Genomic DNA, 17793 nt, shown 5'->3' with positions numbered 1-17793 from the left:
GAGGCTGGAAGGTCCCACACAGTACTATTGCTATAAATCAGAAACTAAAGTTTTTCAGAGTAGAACCACTTCAATTATTTCCACCAACATTCTGATCCTTTCCCTTGCTCAGCTTATTCAAGAACAGTTAGCCAGGAGGTTAAGAAAACCAAACCAAGCCAACCCTAATTTAAACAATTACAGAATTAGTCATCAACGGACTAAGTGGTATTTAGACAGTAAGTTCAACATATGCCACACTGATGTCCTCAGCAGTTGCAAAATAGAATTAGAAAACTAACATTTATTAAATCAATTTGAATTTTAATATACATTTCAAGAACGTGGCAGCATAAAAGGAAATGGTTTTAGAAACAACCTGAATCTACCATTTGCAGTTTTACATTAACGATCAGGGCTCTCCTGTCCATGGTTCCAAAACACACTTGACCTAAATTCTCCAACTTTTGGTACCACATTTAATGCAGCAGTGAGATAGTAAAGATTCCAAGTTCTCCCACATTTCTGGAGCAAAGGTACTATGTATTTCATTTAATGAAAGTCCTAATAAATGTACCATCAACAATCTCAGCAAAACTTTAACAGCTCTGCAAAAGCATTCAGAAACAACCCACACTGTGCAGTTCACTCGCCTTAAATCAGACTCTGGTTCAGCTACTTTTCTTACACGTAGTGAACTAATAAACAGATTTACATTAGTAGGTCACCATCAAACCATCAAGTTAGAAAATGGCAGGATCCTTCTGGGTCAACACAAAAATCACATACAAGTTTAACTAAATACATTTTAATAGGACATTGTTAAATCTCATTCATGAGGGCTAAAAAACACAGATCCTGGGTACTTGGGTTGGCAAATAAAGACAAGAATACTAAGAAGCATTTTCCACCATTTACTCATTATCAAAAATATTTTTCAACTCTTCTTGCAAAACAAAAACAAAAAAAGTACAGACTGGACACGTACATCACATTTTTCTTCCTATGGCTTTAACCCCCCACCCTACCCACCCCACGAAAAAGACGGGGGGAGAAACAAACCAAAACCAACAAAAAGATCTGACCACATTCACAGAGAATGACACCACGGTACACTACAAAACAAAAGGAGGTGTCATTTGTGTCCAAAGGTTTTTGCTTATTTCTTAGGTGAGGAACCATCATTGTACATGCTTTGTGCCAAATCAAAAACACCTCACATTAGGTCAGAAAGCGTGCGGGGTTCACTGCATGAGTAAAAGCAAAGGTGGAAGCAGTAAAGTAACGCAAAAAATTCACATACTATTTAACATGCTGTCAAAACAGGAATTAGCTTTTAAATCAGAAGGTAATGTTTTGTGTTCTAGTCAGCCCATGTTTTGTTTGTGCTGTATCATCCAAAGAAGAGAAATTTCACGAAAGAAAATTACTTTTTTAGGCTGCCAACAGAGACCTAAATTCAAGACTAAATTCTTCTGCTTGTACTCTTCTTATTCAGGGATTACACTGATAAAAACTCTTTTGCATAAAGCTCAATTCTTACAAAGACACTCTCATTTTAACACTTCAACAACTTTGTGGGACTTTTCCCTTTTGGAGCCCTTTAGCCCATGTTGAAAAGCACTGACATTTGAAAGCTGCTTTCAACGAAAAATGAGATAGACTCTGGGTAGAGTGAGTTATTGTAGCTTGTTCTATCTAATAAACATCCAAAATACTTGACCTTAGATAGCAATGGATCCTCTGACCTAGCTGAGAGAAGATACCTGTCAGTGAAGAATTACCCTCAAGGGGATAGATCCCAGGCCTCTTATAGTACAAACTTCATCAGACACACAATGCCCCCGCCCCACTGGGGATAGCTGCTGTGGAAGTCTCCCTGTATCCCAGGCACTGAATGGTGCTACTAAAACTTGAGCCTTCTTTGCGTACAAGTAATTTTCTCACCCCAGCCAAAGAGTCAGGAACATGACCTGTAGAACTGTCAAGAAAAAAGGATGATGTTCTTAAAGGGGACTCACCATTCATATCTGACCAACTGAGCTTCCTGGTCCTCCTCTGGAGCCTGAGCTGCTCTTTGGGCAACAAGTTTTCTCAATGTATGTACTAATCTTGTTTTAGTTTTAAGCTGTTCTACAGAGTAGATAACCAATTCTCACACTCAGACATTATCTACCCCTTTCAGACTGTATTCTCCAGCTCAGGGCTGTATACCCTACAGGAATATCAGGTTATTTTCTAGTCATGGTGACAGTAACTAATCAATAATTATTTACACCATAATCTAGCACAGTTTAGATGGACTAACTAGATACCACTTTCTACATTTAAGCAGAAGCTTTGACTGAGCACAAAGCATGACCAAGTACAATGAGGTTAATATACTCCTTGCCAAAGATCTTGTGATAGAATCATTTACATCAGCAATTGATCTCAAACTATGAGGTGCTGTAAGAACTAAAAACAGTTTTAGGGTAACTCCTCCATTTTCTGCAACTATTTCCCAGACACTAATACACATAACATAGCAATGAAAAACACTTGATACAAGTGATCTAAACGCAGGAGCTCCAGCAAGTTAAACAGAACCATAGCTGCCTTAAAACTGTAGCAGTTCCCCTACTGATGGCAGGGAAAAGAAAGATTCAACAGTCATATCTCATGTCTATAGCTTCATCCAAACTTTTATCATCGTGTGTACTGGCAGCTAAAAACGTCGTTACTGGTGACCCTGTCACATTGATTACACTGGTGCTTGTGCTGGCATTGCGCACCGCAATGCTTGTCACATTAATGCCCAAAGTAAGCCTAGTCTGCTCCAAGGCCTTTTCTGGCACTGCAAATGCCTCCAGCTTCTTCTCCCCATTAGCCATGTATGAGTTTTGGCAGCCACGGCATATGCAGTCAAGGCAGGCTTTGCGGTTAGAATAGCAAGGGCAGCGTTGGCCACGGCATGTAAGAACACTTGGATTTTGGGTGGCACGACCGCACTTACACCCCTTCTTTTCTTGTGGCTTTTTGTACACAGTTTTTGTTGGGCTTCCCGGCATAACATTACTGCTAGGAACTTTCTCCTTTGCTTTGTCTTTTGTTTTCAGCACCCCCGGTTTGGCTTTCGGGTGAGATTTTTTAGGGGCATGTTCCAAATTCTTTTTCACGCTTTTGTTAGACAGGAGCACAGTTTTGCTTATTTTGGGAGTGGTGCCTCCATTGGGTACAGTTGCAATAGGCTGCAAAGACATTTTATTTTCCTGTTTCACTGTTACAGGAGCTGATGCTCCCAGTGTTGGGCCACATATGATGCTGGAAATGGGTAGAGGTTGAACTTTCTCACTGTCGCTTTCTGATCGAGACCGCTTTCTGTTTAACTTCACTACCTTGGGCGTCGCTGCTGTACAGGAGATCCCATGAGGAGAAGCGTCTGTGGACATGAAAATGTTATGGCTAAGAGGAGGGGGAGAAAGCTGCAGGAAAGGACCGTTAGTCATGTTTGCTTCCAAGTTGGGCTGCAAATTAGAGTCACAGACTTCAGTATTTGAAACTGTCTCTAAGCTCCGGAGAACTTCCTCAACGCTAAGGAGAAGTGAGCCCCCTGGTTTTATGTCTTCACTGAAACTGCAGATGTCGATGCCTGTCGTACACAAGTCACTACTGGAAACTGTATCGCACACAGGCTGCAGGCTGCTGGAGATGTCCTCAGTTTTTATATACTCTCCAGTACTACAGACATCAATTGTGTTTGCATGTTCAGGAGAAGGAATATTCACTCCAAGTTTATCTACCGAAAGCCCATTACAATTGGGCAACCCGTTGATAACAGAACCTCTAATATCGATGTTGTGTGTGCTTTCAGGGATCGATGTAAAACTAGCTGGAGGATCAGTTGTGAGTTCTGAGGTTGAAGGTACTGGGGAATGTGTCAAACACAAAGCCAAGGCTGTATCAGAAGATTTGTCTGTCTCTTCATGGAGTGGCGATCCATCTTTGAGCAAAGCCAAAAGATCTGCAGAACAATCAACTGCCTGGATAATATCTCGTGCCAGCGGAGTTTGCGTTATGTATTCGCAGAGTTTCTTATAGCAGTTCACTAAGATGCTTAGTTGCTTATTCTCCTCAAACTGTTCGTAGTCCTTGCACCAGCTACATGACGGTTTCATCATCATCTTCTTGCCTTTACACGTTTTGCAGACATAATGCTGACATGTGGAGTTCGTAGGAGCAATAGGGTCTTGTAGCAAATTTCCTAAGGAAGAAAGAGAGAGAAAGATTACAATGGACCCAAGGCATGTTTCTGGGATAGTATGGGATGAATTTTTTGTACTATCAAAGCAAAATATCCTGAAAACCTTCAGTAGGTCACAAGAGAACACAGCATCCAAGCGCTGTCCTGTAAAAATGTTCACAGCTGCCATTATCTGGTTTTAAAACAACATTAAAAAAAATAAGAAAACCATCACACCATCATCTGTTGTGCTTCTACAGCCTTTATAAACCTCTCAATTAAACCACTACCAAAGCCCTTGTCTCATTCAGCAGTTTCTGCCATTGCAACTTGTAAAACACACAAAATTTCTAGGAGTCTACCAAACTGCAGCAATAAACTCCCATGAAGAGCTACTGCAGAGATTGTAAAGAAATTAGTGAAAACAAATGGCAATGGAGCAGAGGGAAATTCTAAACGGAATGTGAAAATGATGAAATCCCAACCCCAGAAGGAAAGAAGACACAGCAGACTTTGGTTTACTTCTCATTTAGCTGGGACTAAAAATAGAGCCTAGCTTTGTGACAGTCATTGCAGTGACTACACCACAGAATTTCTAACTTTGCAAGCAAGAGCAGTTAAATGGATCCCATAAACTCTCACAAACACTGAATGAAGTACCTAGTAATATATTTGAATAAAAAAAAAGGGGGGGGGGAATGGGGGGGGAAATATACTGTATTGCTCTGTAATTGCCTGTGCCAAACCAGAAGGTGCAACAAGGCAACTATTAACACATCCTGGGGAGTGGTAGCTCCTGGTCTTCCCATACACAGACCTTAGTCAAGAATCTAAGCCATCAGGTAGTAGAGCAAGACATTATACTAACCCTTGGCTGTAACAGCACTTACAATACAAAACTTGTCCCTCACTCTGTAGCTTTTCACAAAAAGTTCCTCATCCTTTCCCAACATTTTCACTGTTCAAACCACTTTTGAAAATTCAACTTTGTGCATTAGCACAGTATTTCTGTGACTCTTGCATTCCATAACCAAGCAGACAATCCCAATTTCCCTTTGAAATCTCAATTCCTTAGTACCTCTTTGGGAAAGGGCTACTCCAGGCCTCCATCTGAGCTGCCTTTCAGTAGAGTGGCTTGATGTAACTTGGTTTTTGATGACCTCAGCACTGACTCTTATTGCTCATTATGTTGTATTTTTTTGTAACAAGATGTGATGGTTTAGGAAGTTGGCCAGTGGCACCCAGCACACATCTACACAGAGTCAAACACTGGGAACTGCCATCATTGTGAACCTGGAACAGCGGCCACTGGAACAGTGCAGTATTTGAACAAGCCAACTGAAAGAAGTGCAGGAGGAGCACTGAAGAGGAGAGACTGTAGAACAGAGAAAGGTTCAAAGCACAGTTACAGCAATAGTTGATGGGAAATAGACTTCACAACCAGAGCCAAGGTATTTAGCTTTTCTTTGCTGATCTAGTGAGGAGGGGCTGACTGAGGAAGAGTGACTCCACAAGACCCCACCGTGAGAAGAAGTAACAAAACACTCTTCAAGTTAAGCAGTGAAGATTTCAAGCCAACAGGTGGAACATTAAGCCACATAATCCAACCTGCAGTGGAAATTTTAATTTCTTTTAAAAGTTCCCTTTAAATGACATTATGTAAGCAGCAACGCAGGCAAAGACTTCCACCATCGTCTTGTTAGAAAACTCCCTAACTCCCATGGGGGGAAATGAAACAAACTTATTTAAATCACATTAGATAGTTTCCGAAGTCACATCCTTCAGCAGAAGCAGTTCATGAACAACTGTCCCTCCTGGATCTTTGAGTCTTTCTAGCAGGACAAGCAGAAAGCTATGCCCTGACCAGTGCAGGAGACAAACGCATCTAACGCTCATTCATTTAATGCTTTCAGACCTTAGAAGCCATCATACAACTACATGCATCCACAGCACTTCCACAACCAAAATCCAGGACCAGCATTACACCCAATGCAGCAGAGTTGGGTGCTCCTTGGACTGTCGTTAGCATCATCATAAGCAGCAAAAAGAGGCTAAGGATGAGTTATGATGATCAATGCTTCACACATTATGAAGCACTTCAGAGATGAGACCAAATAAACAATATACCATTTTAACTTTTAATTAGATGAAAAAAAAAGTCATCACCAACTGTGCATTTTATTTCTCCCAAAATAAAATTGGCTGGAACTGTTGAATGGGTATGAATGCTAAAAAAAGGATACTGAAAAATTTAGATTTCAAGAAGCTTTGAGGAAAAAAACCCAAACAGACGGAGAGACAAGATAAAACACTTCACATGCTCTCACTGAAGAACAGGGCGAGTTACTCTTGGTAAATGCCAGGCAACCTACATGAGAGAGACATCAGGAATGCCTGTGCTGTGGGAGTATTTTCAGCTTCAGTTCAAATCTCATTAAATATTCATTCTTCAGTTAGAGTCTCTCTTGTATGGATTCTGTGGCACCGATCACTCTCTTCAGCTTTAGTAATGTTAAGATAAAGAGTCAACCATGAGATGCAAATTCACAGAAAATTAAGTTTCATTATTTTAATACTCAGGGAATGATAATAAGCAGTAATTTCCCAGAAAGACACCACCCGAGTTGCTACTCAGAATCTTGAGGTACTAAGCTCTGTTACATTGCAAACTGCTGGACTGTAGGGGCTACCAAGCCATAACACTCATTTGGTGCTGCAAATTTCCAGATCTTCCCAGATGATGATTATAAACTCCACCATGAAAATAAAGCCAGGAAGGATTCTAAGATGTTACCTAGCCCATCCTTAAACTCCTATAATCACACTGAGTTAGACCAAAGATCCATCTAGCCCAGCGGGCCATACCACTAGCAGCCAAAAACAGATGCTTAGGGGAAAGAGTAAGAACAAGGCAAATAAACTTCTAATACCTGCCCAGTTTTTAACTAACCATTATTAGCTGAGATAATTCTCATGCAAGATGGGGTTTCCATGGACTCAGTATCCCTCAGATGCTCTCCTTAGGTTTGCCTCATCTTGTCTTTCCCTCTTTCAAATGTAATTGCAGCAGGCTTTGACCAGAAGGTCCTACTGTGCCGAATTTCTGGTTCTCATGTTGCATGAGGTTAACAGTGAATTCCTACTTCTCTCTTCAACACTACTCACGGTTTTACGGACATTTACCACATCAGCCTCAATGTTGTCTCTGTTCCAGACTACAGTAGTTCCCTACAATAGGTCACCCTTCTAAATCTTCCACAGTTCTTTTTTTTGAGATGGAGTACCACAACGTAAGATACAGGTGAACCACAGCCTTATACAGTGCCATAACAAAGTTCTCAATTTTATTCTCTATTCCAGTCCTGATTTTTAGCATTTGCTTTGCTTTTCAATTGATACTCAGTACTGAGCCGTTATTCTTATGGAGTTTTCCATCACAAGGGCAAGATCTCACTTTTGGCTGGCAGCCATAAATGCTACCCCTTCCTATACATTTACAGATGTAAATAGATCTACAAGATATAAAAATGGTAGGCTCTGAGAAGTTAATATTTTTCCATGTTTATAACTTAATATTTGTCTAAGCTAAATGTAATTTTACGTTTTATTGCGCACTCATTTATCAGTCCAAGATCCTTCCATAACTACCTAATGCAGGCCTTCACTTTTACTACCGTAAATAGGTGGTATTGCTAGACTTTGCCTCATCTTTTCTCACCCTCTTTTGCAAGGGCTTTATTAATACACCAAACGCAACATCATGTTCTTACAAAGTCTCCAGTAAAAGGCCTTCCCTAAACAACATCAACTCTTAACATCTACTTTCAGAAAAGTTTACTCAACATCTGCATTAATTTGAGCACTTACAATTACTAAGAAGCATCTAACAGAAGAAATACTTTTAATATATTATTTACAAAATATCACAGCTGTCCTGGAAAAGCTGCTTACAGGAGGGAGGTCATTGAAACCACAAGTAATACTTCCTATTGTGTTCCTTAATGAGCATTACTTCACAGCTGCAGGAAGAGGGGAAGCATCTGCAAATTGTATCTCACAGACCAAAGGGAGGAGAAGAATTGGCAATCAAAGCAATTGTTAGGTGTATCAATCCAGCAAATGTGCTCCAAATGGATGACATTCACTGAGAAGGAAGACTTGAAACAGATCACCTTCCATTCTCATCCTTAGCAAAGGCAGAAATACAATGCCCCCAAAAAGAGGGTAAACACAAATAACTAGCTTAGCACCCTTGGAAAAGCATGCTGAAACATAATATTTTGCTTTTTTTAAAAACTCAAACTCTTCATAATGATATAACTATTAAATATAAATTTGCAGAACTAGGAAAAAATGTGTTACAAGTAGAATTAAATGTATCACTGGGGTTAATCTTACATTTGTCTGCCAAAGAGCCTTTAATCCTCAACTGCATTCATATCACCAGAAATTGCCCTCATTTTATAGTGCACAGCAAGCAAGTGGAAAGCTCAGTAGTCCAGCCCTCTACTCCCTGCACTCTCTACCTGACTAAAGGGGCATATCTGCTCCATAATGCAAAAGCAGGTGCGCCATCCATGAAGAAGGAAGCTCACCTGCACCAGTTAATCTGTCAACATCAAACATTACAGTTACTGTGACTGCATTTTTAAACCAATATTACAAAAAAGCTTCTGTGAACTTTAGTCAGATGAAAGCAATTCTACAGCACTGTGAATCTAGCAAGTTTTAAAAATCAGGAAGCTATAATCAGTCCAATGCAGCACACAGACACTTCTATGTTACACTTAATATTCAGCAAACACCTCTGAAGTAACAAGAAGATGGAGATTTAATAGTTGCTCTGCTACACTTTCAGCATTTTCATTTCTGGATTAAACGTGATCTGATTGTTTCGACTAAAATAATTAGCAACAGGCAGTAAGCTCAGACAAATTACTACATTCAAGCTTCAGAGTTAACCACCTCCTGAAGGATGGGAGGTAGTTCTCATTTATGGACAGTACCACTTGGATAGGCTTTCTGAAGTCCATCTACTGCAGCTTAAGTACTTCAGCTTAAACAGCCTCTGATAGGAAAAAGATGCTTCCCCCCCTTCTTCCATGCATTGCTCCCTTCTCAACCCCACACTGCATCTTTTCATCTAAGTATCAGCTAGATCCAACTGAAGAATAAGTAGCTCAATGAGGTTTCAAAGGAAAACATGCAAAAGAAAGAGTCATAAAAGCAGTAGCTTTTGCAAAACTATTTGATGATAGTTACCAGACTTTAGTACTTATGCCTGCCTATCTGTAGAAAAATAAAACAAATGTTTAAGATCTGTTTTACATGGGTGAAAGATGCTGGTACTTACTAGAAAAGAAGATCACTAAATCCACGCAAACGCAGAGAAACTTCAAGAGAGGTTAGTGTGAGGGACAATTGCCAAGGACAAGATGACAGTGAAAGGTCTCCTTCCACCAATCTCAAGCCAGAACATAAACCCCTTCCAAACTGTATGCTTAAGATGGTGAGCCCAAACCATGGTCTGGTTGATCCACCTCACATATATGGCACTTAAGTCAAGAGGCAGGTTCACCAGATGGAAGTTTGTCCTATCCCTGCCCTGATGAACTGCCCAGTTAGATAAATGGTTGGCAACTTCTCTCATCATTCAGACACCTACTGGATCACCGGACAGAGGTGCTGCCCAGGTATCCTACAAATCAACATTTGTAGCCACCACACTCTTGACTGAGGCATGAAGACACAAGGCATGCGCAATATTACTAGCACACAACTTGGAAGCCATGTCTACAAAGCACAGATTGTAATAGTTCACAACGACAACACTAGAAATTTATTTATCCTTTAATGTTCTTTGTGAGACAAGGTTTTCTAGACAGAAATGTTTTTTTTCTACCAAAAACTACAAGTGGAAAAACTTGTTCAAGACTTTCAGCACACAATCCTTTTTCAGGTCTGAGACAGCAAGAGTTTACCTGTTAATTAAATGATAGGATTTCTTCAAACAGTAAATAAAAACCTTGCTTTTGGATCACCACAATTACAACAGTGCCTCTAGAATTTGTCCAAAGACATTCATAACTTTTAACAGGTTAACAGAATTCTCATCAGATGAAATAGAAACATGGAGGATATACCAAAAAGGCATTTAAAAAAAAATAAAAAATAAAAGCAACAACTTATTTCAAAGTTTTATCAGAGAAAATATTCTGGTAGCTGCTGAATAGATCTGAGCATCCTCCATCAACAAACAATGAAAAATTAGCTACAGAAATTATTACCCTCATATAGGGATGGTTGTGACTAAACAACTAAGGATTCTACAACTGTTTGGAAAAATAAAAACTGCACTGTTTTTGTCGGAACACCATGGGAACCCAAATTAACCATGGTAAGAATACAGTTGGCCTATTTTTCTGCACAGAAATACAGTCAATGCCTTTAGCTAAAGTTCAAAGAAAAAAAAACATCACCACAGAAAATGACAACAAATTGCATTTAAATGTAGAAGGGCCTGCATTGTTCTCTGACTTCAGCCCCTGCACAATAAACAACAGAACACATTTTACCAAGTCCTATGTCAAAGTTGTGTTTCTGTTTGAAAGTCTTTTTGTTTACAAAATCACAGCCTAGAAAAATTCTAAATGTATTTTTAACAAACTAGGTGGAGAAGTTCAAACTTGCTGATGCACAAACTTCAAGAAGATAAATTTATCTTTTTCACCCTCCGATGTCAAATTTTCATGTGATGATATTTTCCGGAAGTCAAGGTTGCTGTATTTTAAGAGGTTTTAAATAGCAAAGTTCACATTTCTCTTGTGTATAAGACATGCTTCCATGCAGCATAAATACTCCTAAAACTTGCTTTGAAAGTTATAGGATCAAGTTGATCATACTCTCTGAGCAAACTAAGAAGTAATGAAAACTGATTTCTGCCCACCAACAAAAACATTCATACCATGAACTGCACAATCTTAAACTAAACTGTCCTCTTCAAGGCCATTGGAGAAGCAGCAAGCCCTGTGCTGTGACCGCAAGGCTCAGGGAATAACAAATTACATCACTGAAGGACTCCAAGGTGAATTCCCCCATAAAAGCAGGGAAATCTTTGGAAAGCACTATCTGGGAAGCACACTGATCAAGAAAGGTTGTGCAGTGTAGTATTTCAAGAAAGGTTGTGCTGTGCAGTATTTCTCAAGTCATACACTAGTTGGAAAAATCTTTTCTGGCCTCACAAAAAACTCCAACATAACATCCACCAACTGCTTACTCCATATGTGGTCAACCTAATCTGTAAATTATGACATAGTAAGAAAACAAACCTGAAGAAATGTGTGTTTGAAAGCACTATGTCCATAGACCCAGACAACTAAGTTGTCCCAATAAGGATGCCTTTTGGCAACGCTAACTTTTCTTCAAACACTCCGAAACGCTATCGGTTTAACCAATATCCTCAGGCAACCATCAAAAACCCATCCATCATTTCCCACTGCTGTAATGAGAAACACACTCTCATCTCAAATCACATCAGAAGACAATATTGCAATCTCCACTTTGTGACCTTCTTTTGAAGCCCACTATCAACCAGTTGGAATCAACAGTGGAAACCAGAGCTACTTCTCTTCCTACTCCTCAATTTTGTTCAAAGACAGAGGAATATTTTTAGGTTAGAAATCAATTTAAATTCAAATGGTAAAACTTTACGTTATCAAAACTTATTCAGTACAATGCAGACAACCTTGAAAAAGCAGCTTTCCTAGGAGTCACACACAGGATTTAAAAATAGGAAACTGAATTTAAGTAAGGAGATCTTAGGAGGAACAAAAATAATCCAACATGTTCCTGGCTAAAAGTGGGTGTATTCAGAGATAAGCGAGTGAACATTTTAGAGACAACTGCCCATGCTGGTTACCTCCAAAACAAGAATACCTGCAGCAAAAGGTGTTTAATAGGTACTTAGTCCTATAGTCCATGCTCCCTGATGACTGTTTCAAAGGTTCTGGTTATTTTGCACATTCTTCAGAAATTCTGAAGTCTTTCGGCAACCGCTCATGTAATTTTTAAGGGCAACATAACATATTTTTAAAAACTACCAATATGTGATAGCTGCACAGCATTTTTCATCATTGAAAATGGAGAAAAGAAGAAAATGTGAATGAAAAAATATCTTAAAAAGCAGTGATCCAGATCAGTTTTCAAACATAAAAGGCTGCTCATCTGGAAGCACAGATCATGAATCAATCTTCACTCTCCTTAATCTAGGGAGAATGGACAAGAAAGGAGATCTCCATCACAAAACATAAACACGCCTTCTCACTGTAACACTCTTAATCCAGACTGAACTCAATCATGGCTCACATCCTAAACAGAAAATCCAGTATCATGCATATAATTAAGTTTCATTAGTAGTGGGAATTGGTTTCTTCTGCCTTCTTCCATCTCAGCGACCAGAAATTGCATTTCTAGAAAGCTTCAACCTATTTAGGTGTCACCCAACATTCTTTGAAGGACATGAGCAGGATGGAAATAACATTCCTATGCTAATATTTCTATAGGGAAACAAAAAGTCAACAATTTTTGTGGGTTTAGTAATCCATGCCGTTTCCCATACTTGGGAATTGCTTCCATAATGCTACTTTACCATTTAGCCTTCAACCATCTAACTAAAACCGTCAAGAACAATCACAGAACTGACAGGAGCTATGTAAGGTACCAGCCAGTACTGACACATTGTTTCTTTGTTCTGTCCTACCTCTACCTCTTAATCTCCCTTAAGCCACATGTTGCCTCACATCCCCTTACTGAGTTTACAGGATGTTTAACACAGGAACTGTATTCTTACCCTGTATTTCTACAGCTGGGTTCCTGGTCAAAATGTTGTCCTAAAACCATGCTCTCTTTCAAGCACTTTCACATTCGATATGAGCAATAACAATCTTTCACACACCTTTTCAGTATCTTTCTGAGGTTTCAGGATGAAGTCTTCCATTTAGGTAAAAAGCTAAGCTGATCTGACTGGCAATGTGTCTTTCACAATCACTGTAACTGAATTTCAAAGAAGGCTGTTAATGCTGAACCTCTGGATGACTTGCAGTAAGCTAAGTGGTATTTGAAATAGAGAAAAGCACTTTTTTAGAAGATTTTTATCCCAACAGACAGTATTTTAAAGCACGGAAGTTTGCTACATAAATTCTTTTAAGCTATTTTTAAATTAAATATGGTATTAACATGCAATTTAGTAATAATCACTTTAGTCCAGAAACTAAGCTCAGATTTCGCATCTGCTAAACTATTTTTAAATTAAATATGACATTAATGTGCAATTTAATAATAACCACTTTAGTGCAGAGACAAAAACTCAGATTTCACATCCCCAAAACACATAAAGGCCCATACCTTCTGTCTAATGCACACTCAGGAGTGGCTATTTTTATGTTTTAAAAGCTCTAGGAAATACTGTCCCTGTAAAAGGATGATGCATTACCTACAACACCATCTAGGAAACTATCACATGATCCCACTTAAATCCTAGAAACATACACCGCCATATCGACATAATTTCACCTTTATAACCCATTAGGCAAGAGAGAGACCTCAAATCCACCTAGAACAGATGTAACTCACAACGGCATACTGGATTTACATTATGACTTTCTACTGATGGAACTGCATGTGTTGCCAATTTGAATCTAAAATCAGAGCTTTAATTTCACAGTTATGTGGGTCCAAAAACTTCTGCCACCCTTACTATGTGAGCTGGTTTAAAAGACTATCAGATCAAAAGAAAGTAACCTGGCTTATGTGTAGCGCAGTGAGAAAATAGTGAAAGCACAATAATGTTAGTTGATTTATATAGCTGTCACTCATTTCTTCTAAAAAAATTCCTCTAAACTTAAAGGGACAATCTTGACAGTAGAATTAATAACTACATCATAACAAAGCATTACAGAATGCATTCAGAGAGATTAAATATCGAGGAAAGACTGATGACATAAGGAGCACTAATTTTGGGAGTAATTTCCCAAGGGAAGTCCAGGAAGTCCAACACTCAAGACTAACCAAGTGTAGCAGTTTTACACATTACTGGTAATTCATGCAGCATTTCTTCAACAAATCATGATTTTTAAACATCACAGTCATGAGAGCATCCTGCTAAGATCTGTGCAAGGGAAGTACCAGACACTCACAAAGTTCTGTGTACATGAATGAACCCATACCCAGATATTTGCATCTTATAGCCTAAAAATACAAATAAAGGGGAAAGAAATGAGCATCTGAAAACCTTTTAAATACTTTTAAACCCTGTACAATGTAAAGTTTAGGATCATCATAGCATTTACTCTTTTGATCATGACATGTCACAAAGTAATCACAGAATGGGTTAAAAGGGACCTTAAAGATCATATGGCTCCAAATTGCCTGCCATAGGCAGGCACACCTTCCACAGCTCTTAGCACTAATGTGTACAAAGAGGAAAGGATTTAAAAAATACCATAGCAAGGTCAGAGGGCCAAACATCAAGAGGCACCAACATTCACCTATGACAGAAGTGGGAGAAAAGGAACAGAAAGGTCCAACAAGAAGGTGAATTTGCCTTTACCAGCCTCAGCTGAATATTTATGACTGCTGGCCAGCAGTTTTGTATCAGGCTGGACCACTCTCCCATGACTGACTGCCTGCAGGTTCAAGATAGACACTCTACTAATTCTGCAGGACAGATACTGTATTTTACTGTATGGCGTCACAAAGAGCCTGGTATTTACTGAGGCCTCTGTATGCTAGCATGCCACAAACAGGAGCCCGGGACACAGAGACATAATACTGGGGAATTCTAATTTGAAACAAATAGCAGCTGCAGTTACCTGAAAGCTAGCCACAGTAGGAAAAACAAACAAACAAAGCCAAAGCAATAACTTTAAGATTCAAAGAAAATAAGGGATGAGGAGAAGTATTTTGTAGATAAGAACGGTCAATGGAAGAGAGCAAACTAAAAAGCATGCTTTGCTCTACCAAACTGAGAGTAACAGAAAAGCCAAGCAAGAAAAGCTGAAGAAGATTAAAATAGCTCAGGAATTTGGGCAGGGGCAAATTAGACAATTTCAATAGCATAGAGTGTAAAAATAAGATTGCAAAAGGCCAAGAAGGGAAGAAGTCAAGGCAAAGAGAACAAAGAACACATTTCAGAAGAGCATTCTTACACTGGAGAGGCCAAACAGCACAGCAGTTAGAAGCACATAGTCCCTATGCAAATATCGTATTAAAAAAAAATAAAAATCAGGAAAATATTAACATATTTTTAGGCAAAAGCAGTCTGGTGATTGACCAAAAGAAAGGTGAATTTATAGAAAAAATCAGTTAGAGATTGGAATTAACAGGGCTGAAGGTAATAAGCAAGAACGAAAGAGTAGAGGTAAATCGATACATCGATACTGACATCAGGGTTACATGAGGCAAAAAAAAAACCTTAGACAAATTATTGCAGGAAATGACGACGCAGTGATCCTGGGAACAGGCTCCCTCTTTCCCAGCACAAACAGATCGCTATTTTCTAAGACTCTAGAGGGAGGAGCCAATAGCTACAGGATAGGAAGCATCCAACACTAGTTCAGCAGCTTCAACAGTTGAAATCCTGATCCTGTAAATAAATTATTTAGCTTTCTAAACCCCAGTAATTCGATTAAATCTTAGCGTGACCACACACATTAGCAAAGATAAATACATGCAAACATAGTGGATGTAAGTCCACTCAGTTAAGAAAATACAAACATACACAGGGCCAGGACTTTAACAGAGAGAAAAAAGGACTGATCAACTGAGACAGCTAAGAGCTCAAGTCCCTCTCCCAACACTGACCAAGGCTTCCAAAGGGAAGTTCAAGAAAGGCTGACAGCTTATTCCGCAACTTCCTACCAGGAACGGACACATGCCCCCACTTCATAAATACAGAAGAGTTCAATTCCTTCCCAATGTTCCCCAGACTGCAACACTGAAATTCCAGATACCTGCCTTTGCCCACAAAATGCAGAATGCTCTTTTCTTTGGGGAGAAGAAGCAGGAAAATCCCAGCAGCCTTTCAGCCTATTTGCTTTTATGGTAATTACTGTTATAGGACAATTACATACACCGCACAAAAAAGGAAAAAAAAAAACAACAAACCCAAATATTGTTTCTTTGTACTTAAAAATCTTGGCTTTCCCTCTGAATTATTTTTTGTTCTTTACCTTTCAAGGAGGTAACAAAAAAAAAAGGGGGGGGATAAAAAGTTATTTCCCTGCCCCTATGCTGTTTATTGTTTTGAGTATCTTTTACCATGCTTTTAGTCATCACTTTTTGAAAGCAATTAACTCCACTATACCAGTGCATCCCAATAACCACTAATAACTACCACAGCCTTTACCAAATAAAGTGACCATAATAAAACATTGCAATTTAGGGGGAAAACAGAGTCTCTCAACAACAAAAAAACCCAACAGATTATTTCTTGTGTAGCTTGCCAGGCTACTAAACATGCAGACCCCTGACGCCTCTATTTTTTACCAATATTGCCGCAGCCTGCCCCCCATTCGGGTTGGGTTTTTGCCCGGGAGGAGGGGGGCGGGTTTAAACCAGCAATATTTCCGCTCCGCCTCTCCCAACTGGCTCAACAACCACACCGCTACAGCGGTCCCCCCTCCGCGCCCCCCGGGGCCACTGCCCCCCCCCCCCCCCCCCCCTCCCGCGGGAGAACCGCGGCCGCCCACGTGGGCTCCCTCCTCGGCGGTGAGAGATTCCCCCTGGGAGCAGAGGCGCCGCGGCCAAAGGCTGAGCAAAGTTTCGTGGGCCAGCGCCGTGCGGGGCGGGAGGAGCCCTACTGCAGCGCTGTCTCCGGAGGCCGGGGCGAAGGCAACCCGGCGGGGCAACACCGAGGCGGGCTCTGTGGGCAGCGCGGCCCAGGGCAGCCCGCAGCGCCGTGCGGGGAGCCCCGGGGGAAGGCTCATTGTGCAGGGAACAAAAGAAAGATCCTCACCGCAAACGCAGCAGGAGAGGGACTGCCTGAAGTAGGGCAGGAGCTTGTTAATCTCTGTAAAGGACTGGGGATCTCCAGGGTCGTAGTTGAGCACCAGGCGGCTCGCTGAAACGTAGAGAGCAGTGGCATTCACCGGGTTCATCGCAGCCGCTCGCACGCCGCCGGCTCCGGGGTGAGAAGAAGGCGCGGCGCCGAGTCCGTGCGGGCCGCGGGGGCAGGTGGCCCCGGGGCGGGGGCAGGCCGGGTGTCACCTTGGTCCGGGGCCACCTGGAGCCGCGCGGCGGCGGCAGCGCGGAGGCCGCGGCGGCCCGGCGGCCCTGTCAGAGGGGCCGCGCTGGCTCCTCCTCCGCCTCCAGCGGGGCCTCACTCCCGAGCAGCGGCCTCGGCCCGCCCGCAGCCACACAGCGCAGGGAAAGGCGGCGGCGCTACTCCAGACTGCGGGCCATGCCGGGCCGCCTTCCCCGGGGCCCTGCTCCTCTCCGAGCGGACGCTGCCTCAGCGGCGGCCCGGCATGGCGGCGGCCGCAGAGAGGAACCGCGAAGCCGGGCCGCCACCGTCGCTCCCTCGCCAGGCGGACTGG

At 41.1% G+C, this 17793-nt stretch overlaps 1 protein-coding gene across 1 annotated transcript; it reads right to left on the bottom strand.

Annotated features, from left to right (window-relative positions):
- Positions 1 to 263: 263 nt before the first annotated feature.
- MSL2 (MSL complex subunit 2) lies at positions 264 to 17751 on the bottom strand. The gene is made up of 2 exons (XM_057428981.1): positions 17214 to 17751; positions 264 to 4222 (listed from the first exon to the last, which is right to left on the bottom strand). The coding sequence occupies exons 1-2, from the start codon at positions 17353 to 17355 to the stop codon at positions 2625 to 2627; spliced, it is 1740 nt and encodes a 579-aa protein (XP_057284964.1). The 5' UTR covers positions 17356 to 17751; the 3' UTR covers positions 264 to 2624.
- Positions 17752 to 17793: the final 42 nt, after the last annotated feature.

This window comes from Pezoporus wallicus, unplaced genomic scaffold, assembly GCF_028554395.1.
Source record: "Pezoporus wallicus isolate ANWC-B61680 ecotype Strahan unplaced genomic scaffold, APGP_CSIRO_Pwel_v1 contig_593, whole genome shotgun sequence".
Classification (NCBI taxonomy): domain Eukaryota; kingdom Metazoa; phylum Chordata; class Aves; order Psittaciformes; family Psittacidae; genus Pezoporus; species Pezoporus wallicus.
The sequence above is the reverse complement of the archived record's forward strand: the minus strand, read 5'-3'. Positions and strand labels throughout refer to the sequence as shown.